Here is a 26,214-nt window from a genome sequence, read left to right as displayed (position 1 = left end):
CATACACATGTGGCAATAGGGGGTTTAAAGCAGTTGCAGGTTATAGGTTGAGCTCTGAATTCAGACTGCTTAGATCCCAAGTCATGCTTCTTAATCTCTTTAAGTCTGTTTTATCATGTGGACAGTGGAAGCTACAGGGTTACTTTATTACTGGAACCACCATTCTTCTGATGATAATTTTGGAAATATCTTTGATTTATCCTTTATTCTTTCTTTTAAATGTTGAAGTTCCTTGTCTAAAACAATCAGACAGGATTTCCCTAAACTTCCTTCCTGTTCTATCAGCACTCTTGCCTGTGTGTGTACCTCCATTCAGCTTTCCTGTCTGTGGACAGGTAAACGGTCCTTGCACAGTCCACAAGCCCTATTGTTCTCCACTACTTGGTGTTATTAGTTAGCCTTCTCTTCTATATCATTAATTTTTTTTCTTTTCTAGTTAGATTTTCTCAATAAACCAAAGGGTGACCCATGTGAAACCAAATAAACAGACTCCCCTTTCCTCCCACCACATAACCTCTGTGGCTATTACTCCATATTTTTCTCAATGGAATGTAAGTACCCCAAAATCTTTGCATTTGTTTTCTGTACTTCCTGATCTCTCTTTCTTGCTGTAACCCCTTCTGGTAGGATTATATCAAAACTGTCTGCTGCATATCTAGGTCACCAGTCTCCTAGCTTTGAAATCCAGTGGTCAGTCTTATTTAGTTATCTTTGTCTTGTTATTTTTGTATCTTTGTAGCATTTGACACACACAGTTGACTATCCCCTCTTTTTGGAAGCATTTCTTCTCTTGGCTTTTAGGATGCCACATGCTCTTAGATTTTTCTCCTTGCCCACTTTTTGTGTCTACTTGTTGCTTTTTACTCCTGTATTCACTCTCAAAATGTTGGGAGTTTCCAGGGTTCAGCCCCACTTCCTTCCTCAATAGAATTTATTATGTTGATAAGTATAAACTCATATGAATATAAATCTAGATATTAATTATGTAAAAATAGATATATTTTATTACCATAGTTATAAAATAATTAATACATTGATATAACAATATAAAAATACTAAATATATTGGATAAATACACAAACATACATATATTTATACAATCTGTTTTCTTTTTTCTATTTGTATTGGAGATTGAACCCAGGGGTACTTTACCACTCAACTGCATTTCTAGCCGTTTTTATTTTTTATTTTGAGAGAGAGTCTCACTAACTTTCTAAGACTGGCCTTGAAGTTGAGATCCTCCTTCCTCAGCTTCCTGAGTCACTGGGATAAGAGTTGTGGGCCACCACGCCCAATTCATGATCTGTTTTCTAAAATATTCTGCTTTGTCTGAATCTAGAGAATCCTTAATAGTTGACATTACAACTATTACTTTTATTAAAATTGCTTTTAATAAAAGTAATAGTACCATAATTTCCCTTTTTCAAAGATATTTCCTTCCTCAGAGACTTTTCTCCCAAACAGCACTGGCTTTGTGCTCCATAAATATTCTCCGATATTTGGCTTTGTTGAGCATGTCTCCTGTATATGTGGGACTGATTTTTTTGCAAATTCTGTGGCCACTTTTGCAAAGTGCCGATTATTTCCTGATCTTTTAGTCTTTCTTCTTTTAAGGCTACAAAATGGATTCAGAATCTTAGTTTATTATAAAAGAATGATTAATTCCATGTTCTGCCTCATTTGTTGGCAGTTATTCCTCTTCTGCCCTGGTTTCTTTTCTCTACTAGTATTATTAAGAAAGTTAACATTTTTATTGAATTTCACAGTGTACTTCAGATTTTGTTGGTTCTAAATTCAATTTTTCATCTTCAGTTTGGGTGAGTCTGTTATATGGTCATTGAGAACCTATGACAGTGACTCCACAACAGCAGCTTGGGGGTCTATTTTTTCTGTAGACCTGAATAGTCCAGTGTAATTCCCAAACCCAAAGGGAATGTCCATCACTCTATTAGAGAAAGGAAATATTTTAGTAGAATTAAGCATTTTCCTGCTAGTCACTTAGGATTTGTCTTTTTATCTGACTTAAGAAGGAGCCACAGATTTGTGCAAGACTTGATGTATTGAGTACAATGAAATATTTTACTATTTTCTGTGCTTTTATTCGTACATGTTTTGTTTGGTATTTTCTGTGTGCACTTCTTATATTTTGTCCTTACAAAAGTCTTATAATATAGGTAAACAAAATCATATTTATTTGACTGTTTTTACATAATTTGCAAGGCAAATTACCTCTATTTCACAATTTGGAAAAGTAGGAAATGAAGATTTTGAATCATTTGTCTAAAGTTACTGAAGTATCAAAGTGTTGAAATAAAATGTCTTTATTCAAATCTGGCTTTCTTTTTTTTCTAAATTTTGGCCAGAATAGCTTTTCTCACTGTGACTTGTGCCCTTGCACTCTATTAGCCTGTGATAGAAATCTCTGAATGCCTGACAGTTGCCCAGAATACAGTTGGGGAGAGAACTTGACAGGTGAGAACTGACATTGTTTTGACTGTGCCACAAGAGAGTATTTATTGTCTAAACCTCTCTTGAGGAAATAGGGATCATACCCTTTAATCATACGATATCAAACTTTTAAATTGCAAAACCTTTGCACTTACAGGCTTTTAGGTGTGTTGCCCCATATTTACATAGGAATTATATCTCTATGCTACTAAATAAAGCATTCTGTAAATATAAAATAAAACCCACCCCAAAAGATAATTTAAGAGAATGAGATTTTAAAATTACTAGTTTCATGTTCTCTTCTCTGACTATCCAAATAAATAATTTTGACTTGACTTTGAAGACCATGACTCTAGATGAACTTAATAGATGGGCAGACTTATTAGCCATGAAAAGTTTGAAAGCTACCTATGGGAGATGGAAGCATCTCAAATTCTCCTTGACTCTAATCTCTTATAAACTCAGATGGGATCTTGAGCATGGGCCCCAAAAACACCTGTTTTGTTCAGTTTTCTTTGAGCACTCATGAATGTTTACTATATTAGGGGAATGAAAATATTTTCTATATTCAGCATATAATCATTAGTCATATCAGGGCATTATCCAGGATACAGTAGGTTATGCAAAAGTGACAAGCAAAACCCAAATGTCCATGGCCTAAAACAATAAATGTTTATTACTCATCAAACTACACATTTATCATCAGTAATGAGGAATTCCCCTGTATTTGTATGGAGACTTAGGCTAGCAGATGTTTCATCATCTAGATTATAAAATGGTAGCCAGTACACAGAGAATCAAAGTGCTCTTCAACCACTTTCATTCCTCCTTAGTTAACCTGAGAAAGTTGTGCAAACCACATCAGCATCAAGAGATATCTCCAATATGCCATGAGGTAGAGGGAATCTAGAGATTGGTAAAAACAAAAAAGTCATTTCTTTTTGATTATTTTTTTAAAATTGTAGATGGGCATGATACTTTTATTGATTTATTTTTATGTGGTGCTGAGAATTGAATCCAGTGTCTCACACATGCAAGGCAAGTGCTCTACCACTCAGCTACAATTCCAGACCAATAGTAATCATTTCTACAAAGAAAAATAGCAGTGAATTAAAGATGAATTCCTTCATCAAACAGGGTGATGTCAAATAAAGGATGTAACTCAATCAAAGTAACTATTTCAAGATAGTCAGTGTTAAGTGCCAAAGAGGAGAGTCAAATAAAACTCTCTATAGTTTAGAGGTAAGATGAACAATTAAAAATACATCATAAAAATCATAAAGAAGAGGCTCATAATAACTACATAGTACAGGGACTGTTCTTAGCTAGTTTAAGAAATCTCTAACCTAGAGATGCTTTGGTCCTTATCTTTACTTATTTTTTATCTTTAACAAAACTAAGGACCATCTTTGTTTACTTTCTCAGTAAGTTTTTCTTAGTATATCTATAGAAAAAATTCTCTAAGGTGGAATTGATTTTTGGGGCAAAGGGATAATTAAATTCATAGTTAAACTTTGATACAAATTGCCTATTTACCCTTAAGGAAGTCCTTATTCCCCAACACATGTTTGAAAATGTCTTTCCACATGCTCTTATCATCATTATATTTCATTGGAGTTTTTTTTTACCCATTTAAGTTTAAAATGGTTATGGTGCTCTTTCTCTCTCTACTTTCTGATCATCACATGAGCTGCTTCCCTCCACTATACTCTTCCACCATGATGTTCCGCCTCACTTTGAGCCCTGAGGAATGGAGCCTGATATCTGTGGATTGAGACCTCTGAAACCATGAGCCCCCAAATAAACTTTTCCTCCTCTACAATTGTTCTGATCTTATCTTTTACTCACAGCAGTGAAAAAGCTGACTAAAAGAGAAATTGAGAAGTGGGATTGTTGCTGTGACTAACCTGACCATATGGTTCAGAAGCATTTTGAGCTTTTTAGAATTGGTGGGAGGAATTTTGAGATATTTAGTAGTGCAAGATGGAAATGTTTTAGGTTGTTGTAAGCAGAGATTAATGGTTGATTCTGGTGGGAATTCAGAAGATCAGAATGCCAATAGAACTCTAGACAGTGAAGACAGGGCTCAAGAAGGTTAAAAGGAAAGGGAGCACATTATTGGTAATTGGACTAGAGGCCATTTGTGTTATGTTCTAACTGAGAAGTTGTCTGCATTTTGCTCATATCCTGAGATTTTCTGTGAAGCTGACTTTAAAAGCAATGGATTTCTTAATCTGGTGGAAGAAATATCTAGGCAGCATAGCATTTATGCAGTGGCATGGATATTGCTGGCAGCTGTTAGCCAAGTTATTGTGATAATCCAGAGCAGAAAGATTTAAAAAACTTGGATTTGAAAGGTGAGAGTAAAACTGGGTTTAAGGAAGTTGTAGTTGTTAAAGACAAAACAACTAAAGAAATGCTAAAGACTTTACTAAGAAAGATGGCTAGAGGCATCTCAGGAGCTGGCAAGACCACACCCATTTCAGACTCAAGGAAATTAAAGTAAAAATTCTCTTGAGAAGAGAGAACAAGGGGGCTAGGAACTTTTTTTCAATGTGCTCAGCCACCCAGGCACTCAGAGACTAACACAATCAGAGTTCCTGAAGGCTTGGCTACTGCTTGAGATGGCAGCAGAAGTTGGCATCAACAATGTGGTGCTGGTTCTGCAGGAATGCAGGATACTGGAGTTAGGGGATCATGGAAGCTTCCCCCAAGATTTCATAAGAAAGCCTGAGAGTCCAGGAAAAGTGCAGCAGGGTCGGAGTCCCTGCAGGTAGCCCTTGAGCAGGTGATGTGTGGAGATTTGAGGAGGAAGCTAAAGCTGCAGTGGAGACCCCTGAGATACAAAATGCCAGTAACTTGAGACATCATCCTAGGAAAGCTATAGGAATTGAACAGAGACAAACCAACAGAAAAGCTAGTTGAGTTGTAACCAACATGGTCACAGAAGTAGAGTTACATAAGCCCTTTGGAGAGAATATCATCATACCATGTGCCCCAGATGCTGAACACGGAGCTACAGGATTTCAGTCTTGCTTTGGTCCTATCCCTTCTTTTTATGTCCCCAATTTTGTGAATGGAAATATTTACTCTGTACCATTATATATTAGATACTTGTAAATCGCTTTTAATTTGATAGGAGCTCACAATGCAAGATTGCCTTGAACCTCAGAGAAGACTTTGGACTTAAACTTTGAGCAATCTCTGAACTGTTGAGACCATGGGATCTGTTGGGACTGGACTAAATGTATTTTGCATTGTCAGATGAGTTTGAGCTTTCCGAGGTCAGGGTGGAATGTTTGGATGTGAGGTGTCCCTGAAAAGCTCATGTCTGAGACAATGCAAGAAGATTCAGAGGAGAAATGATTGGGCTATGAGAGTTTTAAGCCAATCAGTGAATCAATCCCCTGATGGGGTTTAACTGAGTGATAACTGAAGTGGTTGGGTATGGCTGGAGGAGGTGGTAATTGGGGGTGTGGCTTTGGGGTATATATTTATATCTGATGAGTGGAGTTTCTCTCTCTCTCTGTGCTTCATGTGAACTGCTTCCATCTGCCATACTCTTCTGCCATGTTGTTCAGCCTTACCTGAGTCCCGAGGAATGGAGCCTGTTATCTGTACATTGAGACCTCTGAAACCCAAGCAAACTTTTCCTCCTCAAAATAAAATAAAATAATACTGGCTGGAATTTCATTTCTTTATTAGTAAGATATATTATCAAAATCTGTGGCTTGGGGACAGATTATGTTTTGTTCATGTTTTATTTTCATATTGTGCTATTCTTTTTAAAATTAATTTTATATACATTTCAAAAATTGTTTATAGATGTGAAAATACTTTCCTGGTTTACATAAATTTTATGTTTTGATTAATTTTTTCAATTTTAACTATACAGAAATATTTTACTTTTTATGTATACATAGAAAATGTTTTTGTTTTACGTCTATATGGAAAGGATCCACATTATAGCATTTTGAATATAATAATTCATTAAATTATTTTTGGAATTTTATTATTTTTAACCTTTAAACTTTTAGATTTTAGAGTAAAATTAGATAAGCATTCATATTTTCTCTTTTTTTCCTTAATGGATAGCCAGTTACCACAACAATATTTATGGAATATCACTTTTCCTCCACTTATTTGAAAAACCATCTTTCCAATTTCATTTGGTTTGGTGTTTTTGGCTTTCCATTCTGTTCCATAGACCTGTCTACATCTTTTCCACTGCCAAATTGTTTTAATTATTGTCACTTCATAATATGATTTCATATTGGCAGGATTGGTCCTTCCAATCATTTTTTTATAATCAAAAGTTTCCTGGCTATTCTTGAGTGCTTATTTTTCCAGATAAAGCTTGGTATATTTCCTGCAGTTTCTTAGACTTTCTATTCATATTTTAATTAATATTTCTTTAATTTATGGATTAATTTTGGAGAGATTGACATCTTTTCATTACTGAGTTTTTCTATTTATGATTATGGATTATCTTTCTTTAGATTTACTCTTGAAAACTTGATATAACAATATTAAGTGTTTTTAACTGATTGTTAACATTGCTTTGTTTAGGTTTATAATACTAGAAATTACTAGAATTTTTTTTTTACATTTTTTGTTCCTGTTATAAAGGGAGCCAGTCTTAATATTTTATATATATATATATATATATATATATATATTTTTTTTTTTTTTTTTTTTTTTTTTTTGGTAAATAAAAACTATTTAGTTTTGTATACTTATGTTTGATAACACCAACTAATTGATCTTCCTTATTTATCATCTCTGGGTATTAGGTATATTGGTATATTAGATGTATAATTTTTAAAAAGATGCTTTTTTTTCATTTTATTTTTACTCATTTATTTTTGTATGTTGTTTAAATTAGTTGACTAGTTCAGAAATACATTAAAACTCATGCTGATACTGGGTAACTTTTTCTTGCATTCCAAACAGGCATCCATCCATGCAGATGATTTTTTTTTTGGTAGTAAAACACACCCAGCAGGGAATAAACATTGTATATATTTACAATTTTTTATCTTTGGCTTTTGTTTGTAACCATTAGCATCAGCCAAAAATCTTGTTTCAGTAATGTCTCTCTCTCTCCACTTGATGATAATATGTGACGTAAATTTATTAGGCATCTACTATACTCTCTATGCCTTTTCCTTGAACCATATTGTCAGGATTGAAAGGCTTCATTGGATCCACTTTTACTGATTTGCAGATTTCAAGGGTGATGTTTATAGCCACATCCTTGATTCAATTTTTCCCATGGGCTGAGTTTTAATTGGAAATTTTATTTTTTTAAATTTATTTATTTATTTTTTAGTTGTACACAATACCTTTATTTTGCTTATTTATTCTTGTGTGGTATTGAGGATTGAACCCAGGGCCTTGTGCATGCCAGACGAGCGCTCTACTGCTGAGCCACAACCCCAGCCCATGGAAATTTTATTTTTAAAGGCATTTTCCAGTTTAATTGTTTACCTGTTAGAGATGTGAAAAGAAATTTCAGTATCTCCCAGTTATATTTTTTGACATAATCTGTTCCTTTCACTTACTACTCACAAACTGGCCAGTTCTTTTCTGAGTTCATCTTTTTTTAAAAATAGTACCCTGTCAAATACAGCCAATAAAAATCAGTTCAAAATCCCAACATCCTGTTTCTCAGTTGTTCACCTTTCCCTGTAAGTTCTCCATGCACTTGGAAGCATGATTGTGTCTGGTGAGGCCTCCTATGGAGTGCCTGGCATAAAGGATGATTATAAGCCAGAAGGGTACAATGGCATAAAACATCAGGACACTGCAAATGAAAGCTAGATCTATAAGCTTTGTGAGGGGGAAAAACACCCCCTGCCCCTAACCTCTCAAATGAGAAGCAGAAAGTCTTCAGACATTGCCTTAATGGCATTTCAGCCAAGAACAGAATGGAACAAAGCCTTCAAAAGTCTGAAAAGAATTCAGAATTATGCTTCTACACGTAATTTATCAATTATGTAAATGAATAATCTACAGACATTTTTAGAGACTTAAGATCTCAGAATTTTATCTCCCATGAATTCCTTCTCAAGAAGCCATTGGGTTGTTGGCTCCCCTAAACAGGGAAGGGAACACAAATATAAAAACAAAGAATCTACACCCCGTCAAGAGACAGCTCTAAGAGAGACTGATTGAAGGATATGAAATTTTCAATGTTATATGAGTACATTTAGGAGGGATTTTGACAATTTGAGGGAGTTTGGGATTGGATATAACAATAAGTTTATGGTAAATTAAGCAATAAAACAGGCAGTTTTGGGCTCTAGGAAAAAATAAACATTTGGGCAAGAGAAGGCAAGTAATCAGAGTATATTGCTTAGCTGTGAACATTAGTATAATATATACTAACACTTAACCAAAGCTTTAGGAGTACATTAAGAGGATCTGTGCCTGTTAGAAGTGTAGGTGGGGAGGGCTGTTGGATAGTTTGAGAACTTAACCATCTTAATTCACAGATAATATATTTAAAATGTATAGAAATTAAAAATGTATGTAAATATGGTTTGGCAATCTAAACTCAAAGATAGAAATTTAGAGTAAAAAGTTGCTTTTAGAGGGTTGCCTTCTATAAGATTTGAACAACTATAGTACTCCTCAAATCGTGTGAGTGAATAGCCTTTTTTATTTGTAGATAATGGGTCACCTCCTCCTCTCTCCACCTGACAATCTTAGAGTATAATCCAATGTTTGTATGTAGAGTCTTAATTTTCCCAGATAAAACTGAACCTGACCTTAATCTTGTCATGACAGTCCTTGTTTTTGGTCTTCATTGTGCCTTCATAATTAAGACTTTAATGTTTTTATTAGTGCATTATAGTTATACATAGTAACAGGGTTCATCTTGACATAGTCATTAATAAGTAAAATAAAATTTGCTCCATATTAAACCTCAGTGTTTCCCTTTTTGTGGCCTTTCCTCTTCCCAATGCCCTTCCTCTACTCTGTTTATCTGTCTTCTATTAGTTTATTGTCTTCTTTTTAATTGGTGCATTATAGATACACAGAAAAGTAGAATTCATTGTCATATTTTCATATATGCACATAGTATAGTTTGGCCATATCGACTGTGTGGTTTTTTCCCCTTTCCTATTCCTCTTCCCTCTACCTTGTTTCTCTCTTACCTGTTCATGGTGCTTTATTCTATTTTCATGGGAATCCTCCATTTAAAAAAAAAATCTGTATTTCTCTCTTGCTTCCACATATGAGAGAAAGCCTTCATCCAACCCTTGACTTTCTCAGTCTGGCTTATTTCATTCAGTGAGATGTTCTCCAGTTCCATCCATTTACCAGCAAATGATATTTCATTCTTCTTTATTGCTGAGAAAGACTCCATTATATATAAATACATATCACATTTTCTTTATCCATTTGTCTGTTGACACGCACTTGAGCTAGTTCCACAACTTGGCTATCCTGAATTGCACTGCTATAAACGTGTGGGCATGTATCATTATTGTATGCTGATTTTAGTTCTTTTGAATAAATTCTAAGGAGTGGGATGACTGAGTCATATGGTGGGTCACTATTAGTCTTTTGAAGAATCTCCATACTCTACTCCAATGTGATTGTACTAATTTTCAGTCCCACCAACAATGTATGAGCATACCTTTCCCCCCACATACTCACCAGCAAATATTGTTATTTGTATTTTTGATGATTGCCATTCTGATTGGGGAGAGATGAAATCTCTGTAATTTTGATTTGCATTTCTCTTATTGCTAGAGATGTTGATTATCTTTTCATATTTCTGTTGGCCGTTTGTTTTTTACTGAGAAATGCCTGTTTAGTTCATTTGCCCATTTATTGACTGGTTGTTTTAAAACTTTTGATGTTAAGTTCTTTGAGTTCATTATATATTCTGGGTATTAATGCCCCATTGGAAGAGATATTTTCAAAGATTTTTTTCATTCTTTATGCTCTGTCTTCACATTCTTAATTGTTTCCTTTGCTGTACAGAAGCTTTTTAATTTGAAGTCATCTCATTTATTGATTCTTCCTTTTATTTCTTGAACTTTGGGAACCTCATTAGGGAAGTCAGTGCCTGTGGCCACATGTTGGAGTGCTGACTCTGCTTTCTTCTAGCAGTTACAGTGTTTCTTGTCTAATTCTTAGGTCTTTGATATACTTTGAGTTGATTTTTGTGCAGAGTGAGAGATATGGATCTAGTTCTATCCTCCTACACAGGGAAATCCAGTTTTCCCAGCACATTTGTGTTAAAAATGCTGTCTTTTCCTCCAACATGTTTTAGGCACCTCAAGGATCAGACTGTATGTATGTGGATTTGTCTTTGTGTCTTCCATCTATTCCATTAGCCCTCAGGCCTTTAAAAAAATGCTAATATCATGCTGCTTTTGTTTCTGTAGTTCTGTAATATAATATGAGATTAGGAGTTATGATGCCTCCAACATCACTCTTATTCCTCAGTATTGCTTTGGCTGTTCTTTCATTTTTCCATATGAATTTTAGGATTTTTTTCCCCTAGTTTTGTGAAGAATGTCATTGGTATTTTGATGGGAACTGAACTGAAACTATAGACCACTTGTGGTAATATGGCCATTTTCACAATATCAATTCTGCCTATCCATGATTGTGGGTAATTTTTACATCCTCCTAGTATTTTTTTTAATAATTTTTAGTTGAATATAATACCTTTATTGTATTTATTCATTTATATGTGATGCTGAGGATTGAAACCAGGGCCTCACATGTGCTAGGCAAGCAGTCTACTGCTGAGCCACAACTCCAGCCCCCTCCTTCTAGATTTTTTGTTTGTTTGTTTTTGCTTTTTGCAATTTCTTTTTTCATTCTATAGTTTTTATTGTAGAGGTTTTTCACCTGCTTGGTTGGCAACTCATTAAGGGCGGAGGCAAGATTGATGATGAGGTTCCTGTAGCTCCCAAATTCTTCTTTCTATGATCATAAATGACACACTGAAAAATGAGGACTAAATTTTCATAGAGTTAGGATTTGATGCATATGAGAATTTAAGTATTTGTAGATTTATTTCCAATCAATTTTGATAAGGGTAATGTTGAAGTTTGTATAGTCCTGCTTAGGCTGAAGAATTTTTTCTTTAATTAACAAAATATTTTTTCTTTAGTTAATTTCAGTATTATTTTCAGGGTGACCGTGGACTTCCTGGTTTTCCTGGGCTTCATGGAATGCCAGGATCAAAGGTTGAAAACATTTATTCCTTTTAAATACAGCAATATCATATTTTAATTAAAAGGAAAGTGCTTTTATATTATAAATAGATGCTCATATATAAATAAAGACAAGTATGTTAAAATAAATGATTAAGATTAATATAGTGGCTTACATAAAAATCTAAAAAAATTCTCCTTAAAGTTTTTAGTTAAGAATGTCTAATACAATATTTAAAATTGATAACAAGTTTACTATACACAAGTTATTTTAAATGTAAGCCCTAAACTGTAAGCCCTATTATAGTACCAATTAGGCTTATGAAGCCTGGAAAATAGGACTTTTGTAAACAAACTATAAATTATTTTATTTTTATTTATTTTGATGTTAGCATATTAAACTCTGTTATTTATAATGTGTTTTTTTCTTCATAAAGGAAATACTACTATTACTCTAAAATTTAATACTTATATATGTTTTTCTTTCAGGGTGAAATGGGCCCCAAAGGAGATAAAGGATCCCCGGGATTTTATGGCAAAAAGGGAAGTATAGATCACAAAGTATCAATATTGAACTTTTAATGTAAGGGAAATACCAAACTTGAATTGCATTCCCAGCCCAAAATTAGAGCAATTACCTTTGTTCACCCGTCTGAGGGACTTCTTTTAAATGTAGAAAGGAAAAAAGGGGGTGGGGATTATATCTGGTGACTGCAATAATGGTGCTGTATAAAAATCCATTGTTATTGGTCACTGTGCACTTCAAAAAATATTTACAGTGAATGATTTGTTTAGAAGCAGTATCTGCTAAAAACATATCCATTCAGAATTAATGTTATACACCTTCCTGTATCCATACACAGAAGGAAGTTTGTTTTTTCCATGCATTTAAAATACTATTACTTAAAAATTTATCAAGAGATGGTTGCAATGTCTAGATGCTTATGATAAAAATTCTGCATATTAACATTTTCAGTGTCTTAGAGGTAAATTTTTTTTTTTTTACCTGGGTAAAAACTTAACACTGGGATAGTTAAACGTATGCTTTGCCAACAGTTGCAGAGTCAACACAGTCTGCAGTTCCACTAATTCTGCCACTATGTACTGAAATTAACTTGTAAGCTTTCCTATGTAAATTTGAGTTAGAGCTTGAAAATATTATTGTCAAGATTGTTTTTTAAGTGTTCTTTTTAAATTCAGGGTGCAAAAGGTGAAAAGGGGAATGCTGGTTTTCCTGGCCTTCCTGGACGTGCTGTGAGTTTTGTAGAAAATTGTTCTTGAGTATTTTGCTTTAAATAAAAAGTAAAGTAGGGCTGGGGTTGTGGCTCAGTGGTAGAGTGCTTGCCTAGCATGTGTGAGGCACTGGGATCGATTCTCAGCACTGCATATAAATAAATAAATAAATATCCATCAACAGATTTTTTAAAAAAACAGAGTTTGTCTGCTTTAAAAGAAAAAATTGTATAAAAATATGCTAAAACACATGTATTTATTTTTTAGGGAGAACCCGGAAGACATGGAAAAGATGGATTAATGGGTATTCCTGGTTTCAAGGTATTTAGCAAAATAAACAAAATGAAAAAGTTTTTGTACCTGTGAATGAACATTAGAAGAATATGCCAATATTAGAATTTTTTATATACAGCATCGGGGTAAAATTAAAGAACTAAAACTATTTTTAGTCTAATGTAAAAATGATACTAAATTTCCCTTGAGTGCATTGTGAATTCTCATGTCTTAGAAATAAAATCACAGAATATTTTTATTAGCTAATTTATTTTAATTAGGTATATATGATAGCAGAATGCATTTTGATTCATTGTACACAATTGCAGCACAACTTTACATTTCTATGGTTGCACACTATGTAGCCTTACACCATATGTGCAGTCATACATGTACTTAGGTTAATGATGTTCATCTCATTCCACCATCTTTCCTGACCCTATGCACCCTCCCTTCCCTCCTTCCCCTTTGCCAAATCAAAGTTCCTCCATTTTTCCCATGTTTCCCCCCCTCCTGTCGAGTGTGGCTGGAAGGAGTGGGTCATTGGGGGCTTGGGAATGTGCCTTTGGGGTATATACTTTGTATCTGGCAAGTGGAGTGCAGTCAGTCTCTCTCTCTCTCTCTCTCTCTCTCTCTCTCTCTCTCTCTCTCTCTCTCTCTCTCTCTTCCTCTCTCTCCCTGTCTCTCTCTTTCCCCCCACCATCCCTCTTCCTTCCTCCCTCTCTCCTTGGGAGTAGTGACTGGATTAGCATCCTTGAGCTGTCCTGAAACACAGGCAACACCTGTTCTGGGAACTTCCAGTGTGAAGGTGCTGATTTACGATTGTTCAGTTGCTATGGTGATGCCCTGTTCAATAAAAGATTCTGACAAAATCATAGAATTTGCAGGGAAATGGATGGCATTAGAGCAGATTATGCTAAGTGAAGCTAGCCAATCCCTAAAAAACAAATGCCAAATGTCTTCTTTGAGCAGGAGAAGAAGATTAACATTTAACAGGGATGAGAGGTGGGAGGGAAAGGGAGAGAGAAGGGAAATTGCATGGAAATGGAAGGAGACCCTCAGGGTTATACAGTGGAGGGGGTAGAGAGAGAGGAGGGGAGGGGAGGGGAGAGGTGGGGAGGGGGGAGGGTGGAGGATGGGAAAGGCAGCAGAGCACAACAGACACTAGTATGGCAATATGTAAATCAATGGATGTGTAACTGATGTGATTCTGCAATCTGTGTATGGGGTGAAGGTGGGAGTTCATAACCCACTTGAATCAAAGTGTGGAATATGATATGTCAAGAAATTTGTAATGTTTTGAACAACCAACAATAAAAAATTAAAAAAAAAGATAGTAAAAGATTATGTGTAAACATTAAATGAAAGTATAGCTAGTGCAACTATATAATTACCAAAAGAAAAATGAAAACAAAACAGATGATAATATTAAAATCTCATTTTCAAACCAAAAAAATAAATAAATAAATAAAATAAAAGATTCTATTTCAGTCACATAGCTATCAGTTCTTGACCTTGAGGTTCAGACACCAGCTGCCTGGGTGAAGAAAGTTATGGGTGCAAGTTGATAATCATAATTGGGCTGCTCATAACTATGACCTTGGTTCTACTTGTTTTGAAGAAACTTTCTCACAATAACCCTTTTAATGATAAAACCTATAAAATAAACATGCTGAGCTTGTTCTGGGTCACCATCTCCCTACCAGGGATTTTAGTGAACCACTCAGTCCCAGCTTTTTATTTGTGTGTCTGTTTGTCTTTTCTTCATCCCCTCATGGATAGCCCCTGATCCAGTACCTGAATTAATGACCACGCAAATTGCACCCCTCTCTCTACTTATATCTCTCTCCTTATCAATCGTAGTATGAACTGCTTTCCTTCACCACACTCTTCCGCCATGATATGATGTTCTGCCCCATTGTGAGCCTCAAGGAGTGGAGCCAGCTATCTATAGACTGAGATGTCTGAAACCATGATCTCTCAAATAAACTTTTCCTCCTTAAAACAAAAAAACAAACAAAAAAAAAATCACAAATATTAAAAAGTTGAGCATCTTTGATAAACCATTCAGATTGGTTTATTTAGTAGGTTGGGGCAGAAGATCTTAGCTCCATCTCCCAAGGGATTAAAGAAAGAAATTCTATGCCTAAGTCTGAATTAATTATCATTTGTTTGGTATGGTATGAGTTTGGGAGAATTAGAGCAAGAAGGATCTGTAGAGTATCAATCATTCCTCTTTCCTGAGAAAACTCAAAAGCACATGTCCCATTATGGTGAGTTAGCACCATCATATGTTATTACATAAAGAAACTTTTTACTAGCCATTTATCAAATAGAAATGAACTTTTCTATGGTGTAGCTTGTTAGATAAAAGGATAAGGGTATATATATATATATGTATATGTATTCAGTCAGTGTATCTGGAATACACAAACAGCTGATAATATTTCAGGGTATAGATATATTATTGTGTCTAACATGTTGACATGCTCACTCTTTTTTTTTAAACATTTTTTTTTAAACATTAGTTGTTGATGGATCTTTTATTTTATTTATTTATTTACATGTGGTGCTAAGAATCAAACCCAGTGCCTCACACATGCTAGGCAAGTGCTCTACCACTGAGCCATAACCCCAGCCCCATCACTCTTGATATGTGACATTTAGGGCACGTTATGTTTTCTAATTTTTTATAGTATTAGTTTATAAATTTAGGTTTATGGATTATTTTGAATTAATTTTATTCATATGGTGTGAGACAAAAGACAAAGTTCTTTTTTTCTACATGTGGAGATCCAGTTCTTCTAGTAATATTTATTGAAACCTATTATTTCCCATTGAGTTTCATTAACACTTTCACCATGTATCAATTGATTGATATATGTGTAAAATTATCTTCAGATTCTCTGATTTGTTCCATTAATTTATACCTCTGTCCTTTCCTCAACATCACACTAATTTTATTTTCCTTGTCTTTCACTAATATGAGTTATATATCATAATTCTAATTAAGGTTTGAAATCAGGTTAATACTATAAATTTATTTTTCTTTTTAAAAGCAATAATGGATTAGTAGATAGATTAGATCCATGAAAAAAATTATCATTAGCTTATGCAATTTTACAAAACAAAAACAAACAAGCCTTCTGGAATTTGTTTAACTTGTTAAATAAATTTTGGTATAGTTTGGAATAATTTTAGAGTTGAAAAATTGCAAAACAGTTCAGAGAGTTCCCTTATACCTTTTACCTACTTTCTCCTGATGTTAATATCTTATGTAACTGTGGTACATTTGTCAAAACCAAGAAACCAGTGCTGGCACTAAACCCCATACTTTATTTGAGTTTCATGAGTTTCCTTAAAACATTAGGTTTTCCACTAATGTCCTTTTTCTGTTCTAGAATTCAGTCCAGAATATCACATTGCATTAATTCCTCATGCCTCTTTATTCATCTCTGATCTGTGACAGTTTGACAGTCATGTTTTGTTTTTTATGACTGACAGTTCTGAAGAGTTTTGTTTAGGTACTTTGTAGGACGTCATTTGAGTTGGTTGCCTGATATTCTTTTCATGACTAAACTGAGATTATGGTTGGTTTGGGGAAAGATAACAGAGGTGAAGTGCCCTTCTTATCCTGTGGGAGCATACATGCTAGACACATGATTATTCAATGACCACCTACTTCAGTCACTTGGTTAAAATGAGTACTTTCCAGGTTTCTCTACTTTTTTCTTTCCATCTTCTACCCTTTGGAAGCAACTCAACAAATCCAGCCTTCATTTAAGGGATGAGATTGAGCTCCAACTTTTATAGTGGGAGCTCACATCTTCACATCTTTACATTTGTTCAGAATTGCTATTTTAACAATATTGTGCTTTCCAGTCATTAAACATGGCATATGAGTCTATTATGGAGGCTTTCTTTACTTTTTCTCAGCAAAGTTTTGCAGTTTTTATAAGTGTACAGATCTTTTATATGTCTTTTATTAAACTCATACCGATTTTATTATATTTTTTCACAATATTGTGAATAGATTTTTTAATATATCTTTATTTTGTTTATTTTTTTGTGGTGCTGAGGATTTAACCCAGTGCCTCACACATGCAAGGCAAGCATTCCACCACTGAGCTACAACCCCAGCCCCTATGAATAGATTTTTAAAAATTTATTTCTGGTTTTTTTGTTACTAGTATATTAGAATAATGTTTTAGACTATTAATCATATATCTTGCAAACTTGCTAAACTCACTTGTTAGTTCTTATAGTTTTCATTGCATATTCCTTTGCTTTTACTGCATAGATGATAATATTTTTGCAAATAAGGGCAAATTACTTTTTCTGTACTAATTTACATGAATTTATTTATTTTGATAGTTTTGTTGTACCAGGCCCTCTAACACAATATTAATTAGGAGTTTGATGCTTGTTTTTGAAATTAAGTGGAGAACCTTCAATCCTTAACCACGGAGTGTTTGTTCCTGATTTGACAAAGAAATTTCATCAGGTTGAGGAGATTTCTTTTTATTTCTAGTCTCTTGAGAGTTTTGTTTTGTTTTTTGAAAATCATCGTGTTAAAGTTTGTCAACATTTTTTCTTCTTCTTTTTACTACTTTAGTGTATTGACTATGTTTTTTCCTCCTATTAATATGGTATATAACAGTAATTGATTTTTTTTATAACTCTGATCTTGTTTTATTGGAATAAACTCCAGTTGGTCAGCTTACGTTACTGTTTTTATATATTGCTGGGTTAAATTTACTAATATTTTATTAAGACCTTTTGTTTTTGTGTTCATGAAGAGTATTGGTCAGTAGTTTTCCTGTGATATTTTATCTGGCATTATAATCAAAGTAATTCTGGTTTCTATTTTCTGGAAGAGTTTATGTAGGATTGGTGTCATTTCTTCTTCTGATGTGTAGTATAATTCATGAATGGAGCCATCTGGGCCTGGCCTTTTTGTATGTGTAAAAAATATTTTAATTACTAATTAAATGTCTTTACTAAATACAAAGCTGTTTAGATTTTTTCTTTTTTCTTGAATACGTTTTGGTAGTTTGTGCTTTTTAAGGAATTTCTCTTTTACTAATTTTCAACTTCCTTGACATATTATATTATTAATTAACATTGCCTGTTCATGCCCTCTTATGTAGGGTTTGGAAGTGATGTTCTATATTTTATTTCTGACATGTTTTGTGAAAGGATTTCTCATTGATAATTATAACTAAAGTCAAGCACACAGTGTCTTTCTTCATCTTCCCCTCTGTTATTTGGGACTGATGATTTTTTATTCTTAGATAACTTTCCCTTAAAATTTTTTGTGGAAATTGATCTGCTTAAGTATTTTCTTTCTCATAAGGCCAATAATCCTAAACTTAAGTCTTCTTGGAAATTCGCATTCCATCATTTTTCAGGTGATTTTTATATAATGTGAAAATTCCTCTCCAATAATTTTTTAAAGTTTCTTTTGCATCAGTGATTATTCACCCTTTGCTATTATTTACTATGAATACATACCTTCATTCTCTACTTTTTTCTTGATGATATGTTTCTAGTTTGTCTATTATGTTGACTTATTCAAATATCTAACATGGAATTTAATTATTGAACTTAAGGAATTTTTTTTTAACTTTTATCCTATTTTTTTCTTTTTTCTCACAGTTTTCCTAGATCTTACAATTGACAATTGAATACATTTATTTTCATTTATTATTACTTTTTAATCTTAGCAGTTAAATTATAAGTGTTTTTCTGATTATTGCTTCAATTCTATCTTCTTGATTCTGACATACAAAATCTTCATAAACATTAATTTTTAGAAATTCTGCAATTTTTATTTGTTTTTCCTAAGAGTTATTTAAAGAGTTTAAAATATTTTTTTAGGTTGGAGTCCTTTTAGTTTGACCTGTTGCCAATTTCTTGTTTTATTGCACTATATCAGAGAATGTTATTTGTAATAGTTCTTTTGTATAAAAGACTTATTTTTTTTCTTTGACTCATTGTATGTTCAATTTTCAGGAATCTTTCCTGTGCATAGGAGAAGGTAAACCTCAATTTTCAGAGTATGAATCTCAATATACATTCGTAAGATCTTCCTTATTGAATATTTTCTTTAAATCTTTAATATAATTTTTGTTCATTGTGTCCTATTATTAGTTCATTTTTGTCTATTTATCTTTCCATCTTCTATTCAGGAATGTGGTTTCTGTTTTTGGTTGCACAGACACTCAGAACTATTATTTCTTCATTTTCAATTGTGGCATTAGCATTATAAATATCATTTTTGTCTCCTTTAGCTTTCTTTCTACCTTTTGTTATGCCAGGATTATACCTTCTTCTTTCTGGTGGTTTTTATTTTTATTTGCTTGCTATACCTTTGCCCATCTTGAGCTTTAACTTCTTCAGTAGCTTTTTTTTAACTGTGTTGCTTATATTCAGCACAGAATTTGTCTTTACTTTGTAAAGCAACCTGTTTTTTTTTCCTTTAATAGATTGTCTATTTTTATTCATTGACTGATATAGTTTACTGTTATCACTGGGATAATATTTATGCTATAATCTTGTTATGCTTAGTAGGTGCATTGTACTGTATTTACTGTTTCTTTCTCAATGTGAAACGTTGCAATTTTTTTGCTTTTAGTTTCTTGAGTATGTAGGAAGATTTGTTTTTGTGATAGTGATATACTGAATCTTTTTCAAGAATTCTCTGTACTGATTCTTTTTCAAGTCATTGCACATGTGCATTTCAGATTCCTTTTGACTCCTTTTTGCCTTACTTCAGCATCTACTCTTTGTTGTGTTAAACTTAAATTATACCCCATTATGTGGCATTAATGAACTCATTCTGTTTCTATTTCTCCTTCCCCTTATCTTTTTCCTCTTATCTGTTTAATTATCATACTTTAACTTCCTCAGATCATATAATATAAGCCATTTTCCATTCTGCCCACTGTCATTTCAGACTTGCAATTAATTTTCCTTAGTGTTCATTACTGGCATCCTTGCCAATATTTTATAAGCATCATTTGAGTTTGGTAAAGTTTCTCCTGTAGTATATTCCTTAGAGCTTGTGCATACAGTAATCCATCAATTCGTCTATTTTAACATGTCTTTCTGTATCCTTGTTCCTTGATTAATAACTTAGCCAACTATAAAAATATTGTCTTACTGTTCCTCACTGTTTTTTTCATTCATTTCTTGTAAATGTTGCTCCATTGCCTTCACATACATTGCTGATGTCAGTCTAATTGTCTTTCCTTAGTAGGCGACTTTATCTTTTTGCATGGAAGTCCAAAGGGGTGAAAAACACCACTTGCATATTTAAAGTCTAATAGCATAAGTATATCTCAAAATTAAGAATTTTAATTACTCCAAAACCCTTTTTAGTTATATTCAGTTATATTTAGTTATATTAGTTATATTTAGTTATATTATATTAGTTTTTTAAAAAATTCTAGAACAATTTAACAATCTTTTAAATCATTTTGGTTTATGTCTGTAGGACTTGGATTATATTGAGATTTCTTTGTCTTCTACCTCTATCATTTTCTGATTCTTTTAAATATTGTCCTTCTTTTTTGGTTATGGTTAGCTTTCTACTTGGTGTCTTTTTAAATTTTAAGTTAAATCTCTTCTATAATTTTTAGTAATTTATCTATCACATTCATCATATCTAAGATGATTATTTTTTCAATTATTTAGTTAGTTAGTTGGTTATGGCATTAAGAATAGAACCCACAGATACTCTACCACTGAGCTACATCCTCAGCCATTTTTTACTTTTTGTTTTGAGACGGTCTTGCTAAATTGCCTAGGCTGGCCTTGAATTTACAATCCTCCTGCCTAAACCTCCCCAGTTGTGGGCATTGCAGGGTGTGAACTTGGTTTTATTTTCTTTTCTGAGTTTGATTCTTAATTTCCATTTTCCTTTTTTCTCCATTTTTATTCTAAGTTTTTGGATTCTAATTTTTTCAATAGCTGAAAATGCTTCTATATTTGCTAATCTAGGTTTTAGCGTTTGTTGAACTTTTCTTCTGCTTTCTGTTTTTTTATGTAAGAGAAATTTACTAAAATGTTTTGATTTTCATTTTCTGTTTTTTCTCTTAGTTATTCCTTTTAATTTCTTTTTCTTGCATATTGTCTACAAACTCTTCTTCAGTTTAAAATATCTTATACCTGGCAATAATAGGGCAAGTATAAAAGTTGGGTGACTTATTAGGCTTCTTAGTTCTAGTGTATCCTTTTTTATCTATAGTAAAGTTAGCATTTTCTGTACTCAATGAAAGTATTTATTGGAATGATTGGGCATGCTTTCTGTTGGGAAGGTGTAGAGGGAACAATAATGTCTTCAAAGTAGTTTCCTGTGACACTTCCAAGAGAAGATGCCCAGTAAACAGATCCGATGAAAGAGCTCCCTCATTTTGAGAAGGGGAAAGAGCAGGACACTGAACAAAGTTGGAAGGGATTATTTTAGATGAGGAAGACCCGTACATGCAATAAAAGAGAGGCACAGATAGTTACATGTGCGGAAGTATGATGTGCAGGTAGTATGACAGTTTGATGGCAGGGTGTTTTAATCCTTTTTTTTTTTTTTTTAAGTACGTGTTCTCACCTATTGAAAGAGGAGAGGAAACAAAGAGCATTGTTGGTTTGAGAACTTTTTACATAGCAGAAAGTTCTTTTATATATATGTGGAAAATGTGACAGAGAAACGATGAAGCAAATACAAAAATTTCACCAAAGTCTAGTTTAAGCTGTGTGATTTCAATGCTATTTCCCTCCATACCTAGAACAGGGAAAGGTCTGAGGCAGCCTTCAGTTTGGTTTACTCAACATTGGGATATGCATAAGCAGTTACAGTGGCTGAACAATTAGGTGTAAAGGAGTAAGAACTTAAGAATTTTAGAGAGTGGTTCAAATAATGAAATACGTTTTTTAAGTTGGAAATGAAACTAAATGATTGGAAAAGACAGAATGCAACAAAAGATATATGCATTTTAAAAATATTTACTTAATGCCTGGATCTTTCCCCAATATTAAAAAAAAAAAAAATTGGGGGAAGGGGCTACTGAGCATTGAGCCCAGGGGCACTTTACCACTGGGTTATATCCTCAGTTCTTTTTATTTTGAGACAGTGTCTCACGATTTTGCTCAGGCTGACCTGAAACTTGCAATCCTTCTGCCTCAGCCTCCTGGGTAACTGGGATTGCACATGTTGTCTACCACACCCAGTTTTCCCCATTACTTTATATGATTTTTCTCATTAATATCATGAATCATTTTTAGTTATAAGGGAAAAATATTTTTATCGTCTTATAGATGAGAAATCCAAGTAACAGAGAGATTAAATAACTTGTCTAAGATCACGTAGTCATCATTTAATAACCAATAAAAATTCCTTTCACCAAATTATTGAAAAATCATGTTACATCCAAATACTCTTCCTCAAATATAGAAAATAGTGATGAAACTGGTGATTCCATTATTTTTATGACATTGAAACTAGATTAATATAAGGACTAATCTAATTTTTTAAATATTCCTTTTTCCTAATTTATTATGGCAAACCATAACATTTTCAAATATGAAACCAATATATGCTATTTGAAAATGATGTAACCTAAAACAATCAGAAGTAAAGGATTTTTAAAACCCTAACTTTCTTGATGTCAGTGGATCTGGCCTTCTATGGCTGGAGCTATGCAAAGCACTTTCATAAAAGCTCTATTCCATTTTTTCTCAAAAAAAAAAAATCGGTGAAGTTGGGATTACCAGTGGTATTTAATATATGAATTCATGTTCAGTGAGATTAAAGGATTTTGTCTGATATGCACAATTGGTTTCATGGCAGAGTGAGAATCCCAGTCCTAGTTTGGGTGCAACCCTCTGCAGGATTTCTTCCACACATCTTGTCTGTGTTTATTTGGTTAGCCCAGAGAAGCTTCCCTAGGCTCACATCTTCAGTATATCCTTAGGCATGCTCAAGATTTGTTTATATACTAAGAATAAACTATGCAGTAAGATCAAAGTAAAAATAAAGCATTTCCTTAATAGAAAGTTAAGATCTTCCTCCCATTGTATTATCATGATAAATAAACCATACCTTCCACCTGATTTTGAGGATTGCAATGACTGTGATCTAAATTACTCTCTTCTTTTATTCTTTTTATTATATATTATTCTTTTATTTTTGTGGGTAAGTATCAAAGACCACAGTATGAAAAGAAATACATATGCAGTGCCAGTTTCACATGTCTGTTTTTGGTTAAAGCTCCTTTTTAAAAATAACTGGTCTGTTGTGAAATAAATCATCTTAGATATTAGCTATAGAAATTAGACTGAGGGAAAATGTTAAACATGACAGTTTCTCAATTATTTTATTTCAAAAAGGAAGTTAATGGCAGAATAGAAAAATAACTCAGAGGAGGAACTGTGATTTATGTTTTTTTTCCATAAACCAAACAAACTGACTTGTACCAGGTTTTCCATATCATGAAATCAGTCAAATATTCAGGTTAAGTTCTGGGTGTAATACTGAATTTCTCAGGCTAGTTATGTATTACATTTTTATTTTAGGGGAAATGGCCAAATTATCTTTTCATCTCCTAATGAAACATTGTTAAAATACATTATTAAAAGAATGAAGATATTCTTCCTAGGTAAAGATCACTGGCTATTGCCATATAATAACTAATCTTCATAATTTTCCAACAGCAAATGCTGTAACTCTATCCACAAGTATTTTTTGTTTGTTTCTTTCTTTTGTTCCCTTGAAATTGAGCACTTAAGAATCAATAGTCAATTGCTCCTTCCTTGTTATGCTCTAGTGATTGTAAAGAAGAGGGGACATAGTCTCATATTATGTTTTGGGCTATTTCAAGCATGGTAGGCGATTAAAAAAAACATGTAAGATAAGTTTCTTGCTTTTAACAAATGCAAATCAGGAAAACAGCACTCATGTAAACAAGACTCCTGCTGAACAATCTGGCCATCATAACACTTAGCACTAAATATATGGCTATACAATGCAATAGTTGTTCATAAAAGACAGGAATTTATGAGAGCAAAAGGCATCTGTAAGTCTCTATCTTGAAATCTGTTGTGAAATAAATCATCTTAGATATTAGCTATAGAAATTAGACTGAGGACCAGAGCTATAGCTCTCAAAGTGTGGTCCCAAGGCCAGCAGTATCAGCACCTTCTGCAAATTGAAATTTTTCCTTTCAAAGAAGTTCCCCTGTGGAGAAAGAAATTAGTGAGTCAGATCTAGCTGGTCTGAGGGCCATATTTGAAAACCAGTGACTTGAATGATTCTTCCTTATTGTTGATAGAGTTGAGTTCAGATAAAGATATTGTATCATTCCTCTATAGTATTTAGAACCTTTTATGATCCTTTTCCCTAATTTTTCAGGCATTTAAAAACTAGAGCTCTCAAACTAAATAGAGTCAACATACTCTTTTACTTTGTCTGAAATTTTCATAAGCTGTTCTATGAGACCACTGGACCCACAGGTAATCCACAGGGAAACATTCTTTGCTGCTTTTGTCCTCAACTGTCATCTGGTGTTTGTAAATAAAAGTGGAACAGATAAAATATTTGGCTTTGGTTGATATTTCACTGTGCTAATGAAATGTAAGAATTCATTAAACAAGGTGATACGTTTAAATTTTCTTCTAAGTGCTGATTATGTCTGTTAAGTTTGCTTCATTTTCTATAATTTGGGGAAAATAGAAAGTAGATCTATGAAAATAAAATTGTAATATGCTTCTGTTCACATATTCTGAGGCTCTTTCTACCTTAATCCTGTTTCAGTGCAGGTATCTGAGACGTTTGTAAGAACAATGCTTTAGTTCTTCTTGATCTCATTCACTCAGCATGCAATGTTCTCTCTGTTGTGAAACAGGTGTGGAATAACTGCCAACAGGGAACTTGGCTTGTGATGCAGTACTTGGTTGGACAGAAGCAAAACATGGCTCTTACTATTAGTTTTAAACATTCTAGATATTGGAGTATCTATTTCATGAAGCTCCTCTACTACTATAATTTTATTCAGGCAATTTAGGTTTATTAATCTGTGGGTGCTATGTGTTTAGGATTATATTCAGCTAATGCTTATTGTTTTATAAGATAGGGTGTTAGATTCTTTATATATATATTAGCAATTGATTCATGTGGGAGATATTTTATCATAACAGAAGGTAGATATAAAATAAAATGCTTAAATATCTGAGCATAATAATGTAAAGATATATAACTGAAGAGTATTAAAAAGTATTGATGGTTATCTAAAAAATATACATTTTAGATATTTATTTTGAATAGGTGAATACCAAGTTAATGGGGCCAGATAATTTCAAGTAATAACTTATATGTAACTCCATTTATAATAAAAGTTTTATTTAGATATTAAAATGCAACTCTTGGAAGGCAGCATCAAATTAGGTCTAGTAGGATGACCATTTTTAAAGTAAAGATTAAGATCAAAGTAAACATGAAAAGGACTAATATAGAACATTGGTCACATTCACATTGAAGATAAGAATATCAATCCTCCTAATAAAACTAATAATTACTAAATAGGCTCACAGTTATTTCATAACTCAACTATCTGTCACCATGTATAAATTTTTGATGTTTATATTGTCACTTTATGAACTTTTTAAAGGTTATTTGATGTCAGGAAAAGTTATTAATAATTCAGAAGTAATTCTTATTTTCATCTGTGTTTAGCATGCTATAATATGTAATTTTTAACATATAATAATATTTTAGTAAATGAACTTAAAAATGGAATTTTCCTTTTATTAAATCATTTACAGGGAGAAGCAGGATCCCCAGGTGCACCAGGGCAGGATGGACCACGGGGAGAGCCTGTGAGTACCTTCTTGACAGGTCATGAAATCCTATTTCATGATATTTAATTTCTCCCCCCAGATGTCCTGTTCTTATTCACTGACTTCCAAAGTTTGGATGTTGTAGAAGGGGTTTATGGAACATTGTACCATACTGAAAGATTGAATCCTCTTTCATAAACCAGGAAGAATGTTGCATGGGGTATGAATCATGACCACAAATGCT

The 26,214-nt window shown here is 33.2% G+C and overlaps 1 protein-coding gene across 2 annotated transcripts in view; it reads left to right on the top strand.

Annotated features, from left to right (window-relative positions):
* Col21a1 (collagen type XXI alpha 1 chain) overlaps positions 1-26,214 on the top strand; it is a 180,899-nt gene that overhangs the window by 111,186 nt on the left and 43,499 nt on the right. For both annotated transcript variants that reach the window (XM_058575208.1, XM_058575205.1), the window contains 5 exons: positions 11,613-11,666; positions 12,123-12,178; positions 12,836-12,887; positions 13,134-13,187; positions 25,956-26,009. In XM_058575208.1, the coding sequence (XP_058431191.1) occupies positions 11,613-11,666; positions 12,123-12,178; positions 12,836-12,887; positions 13,134-13,187; positions 25,956-26,009 (270 nt within the window). The remainder of the gene's footprint in view (positions 1-11,612; positions 11,667-12,122; positions 12,179-12,835; positions 12,888-13,133; positions 13,188-25,955; positions 26,010-26,214) is intronic.

This window comes from Marmota monax, unplaced genomic scaffold, assembly GCF_021218885.2.
Source record: "Marmota monax isolate L192 unplaced genomic scaffold, Marmota_monax_Labrador192_F-V1.1 WCK01_AAM20220418_F8-fsc00116, whole genome shotgun sequence".
NCBI classification, from domain to species: Eukaryota; Metazoa; Chordata; class Mammalia; order Rodentia; family Sciuridae; genus Marmota; species Marmota monax.
Note: the sequence above shows the minus strand (reverse complement) of the source record. Positions and strands in the feature narration are given on the sequence as shown.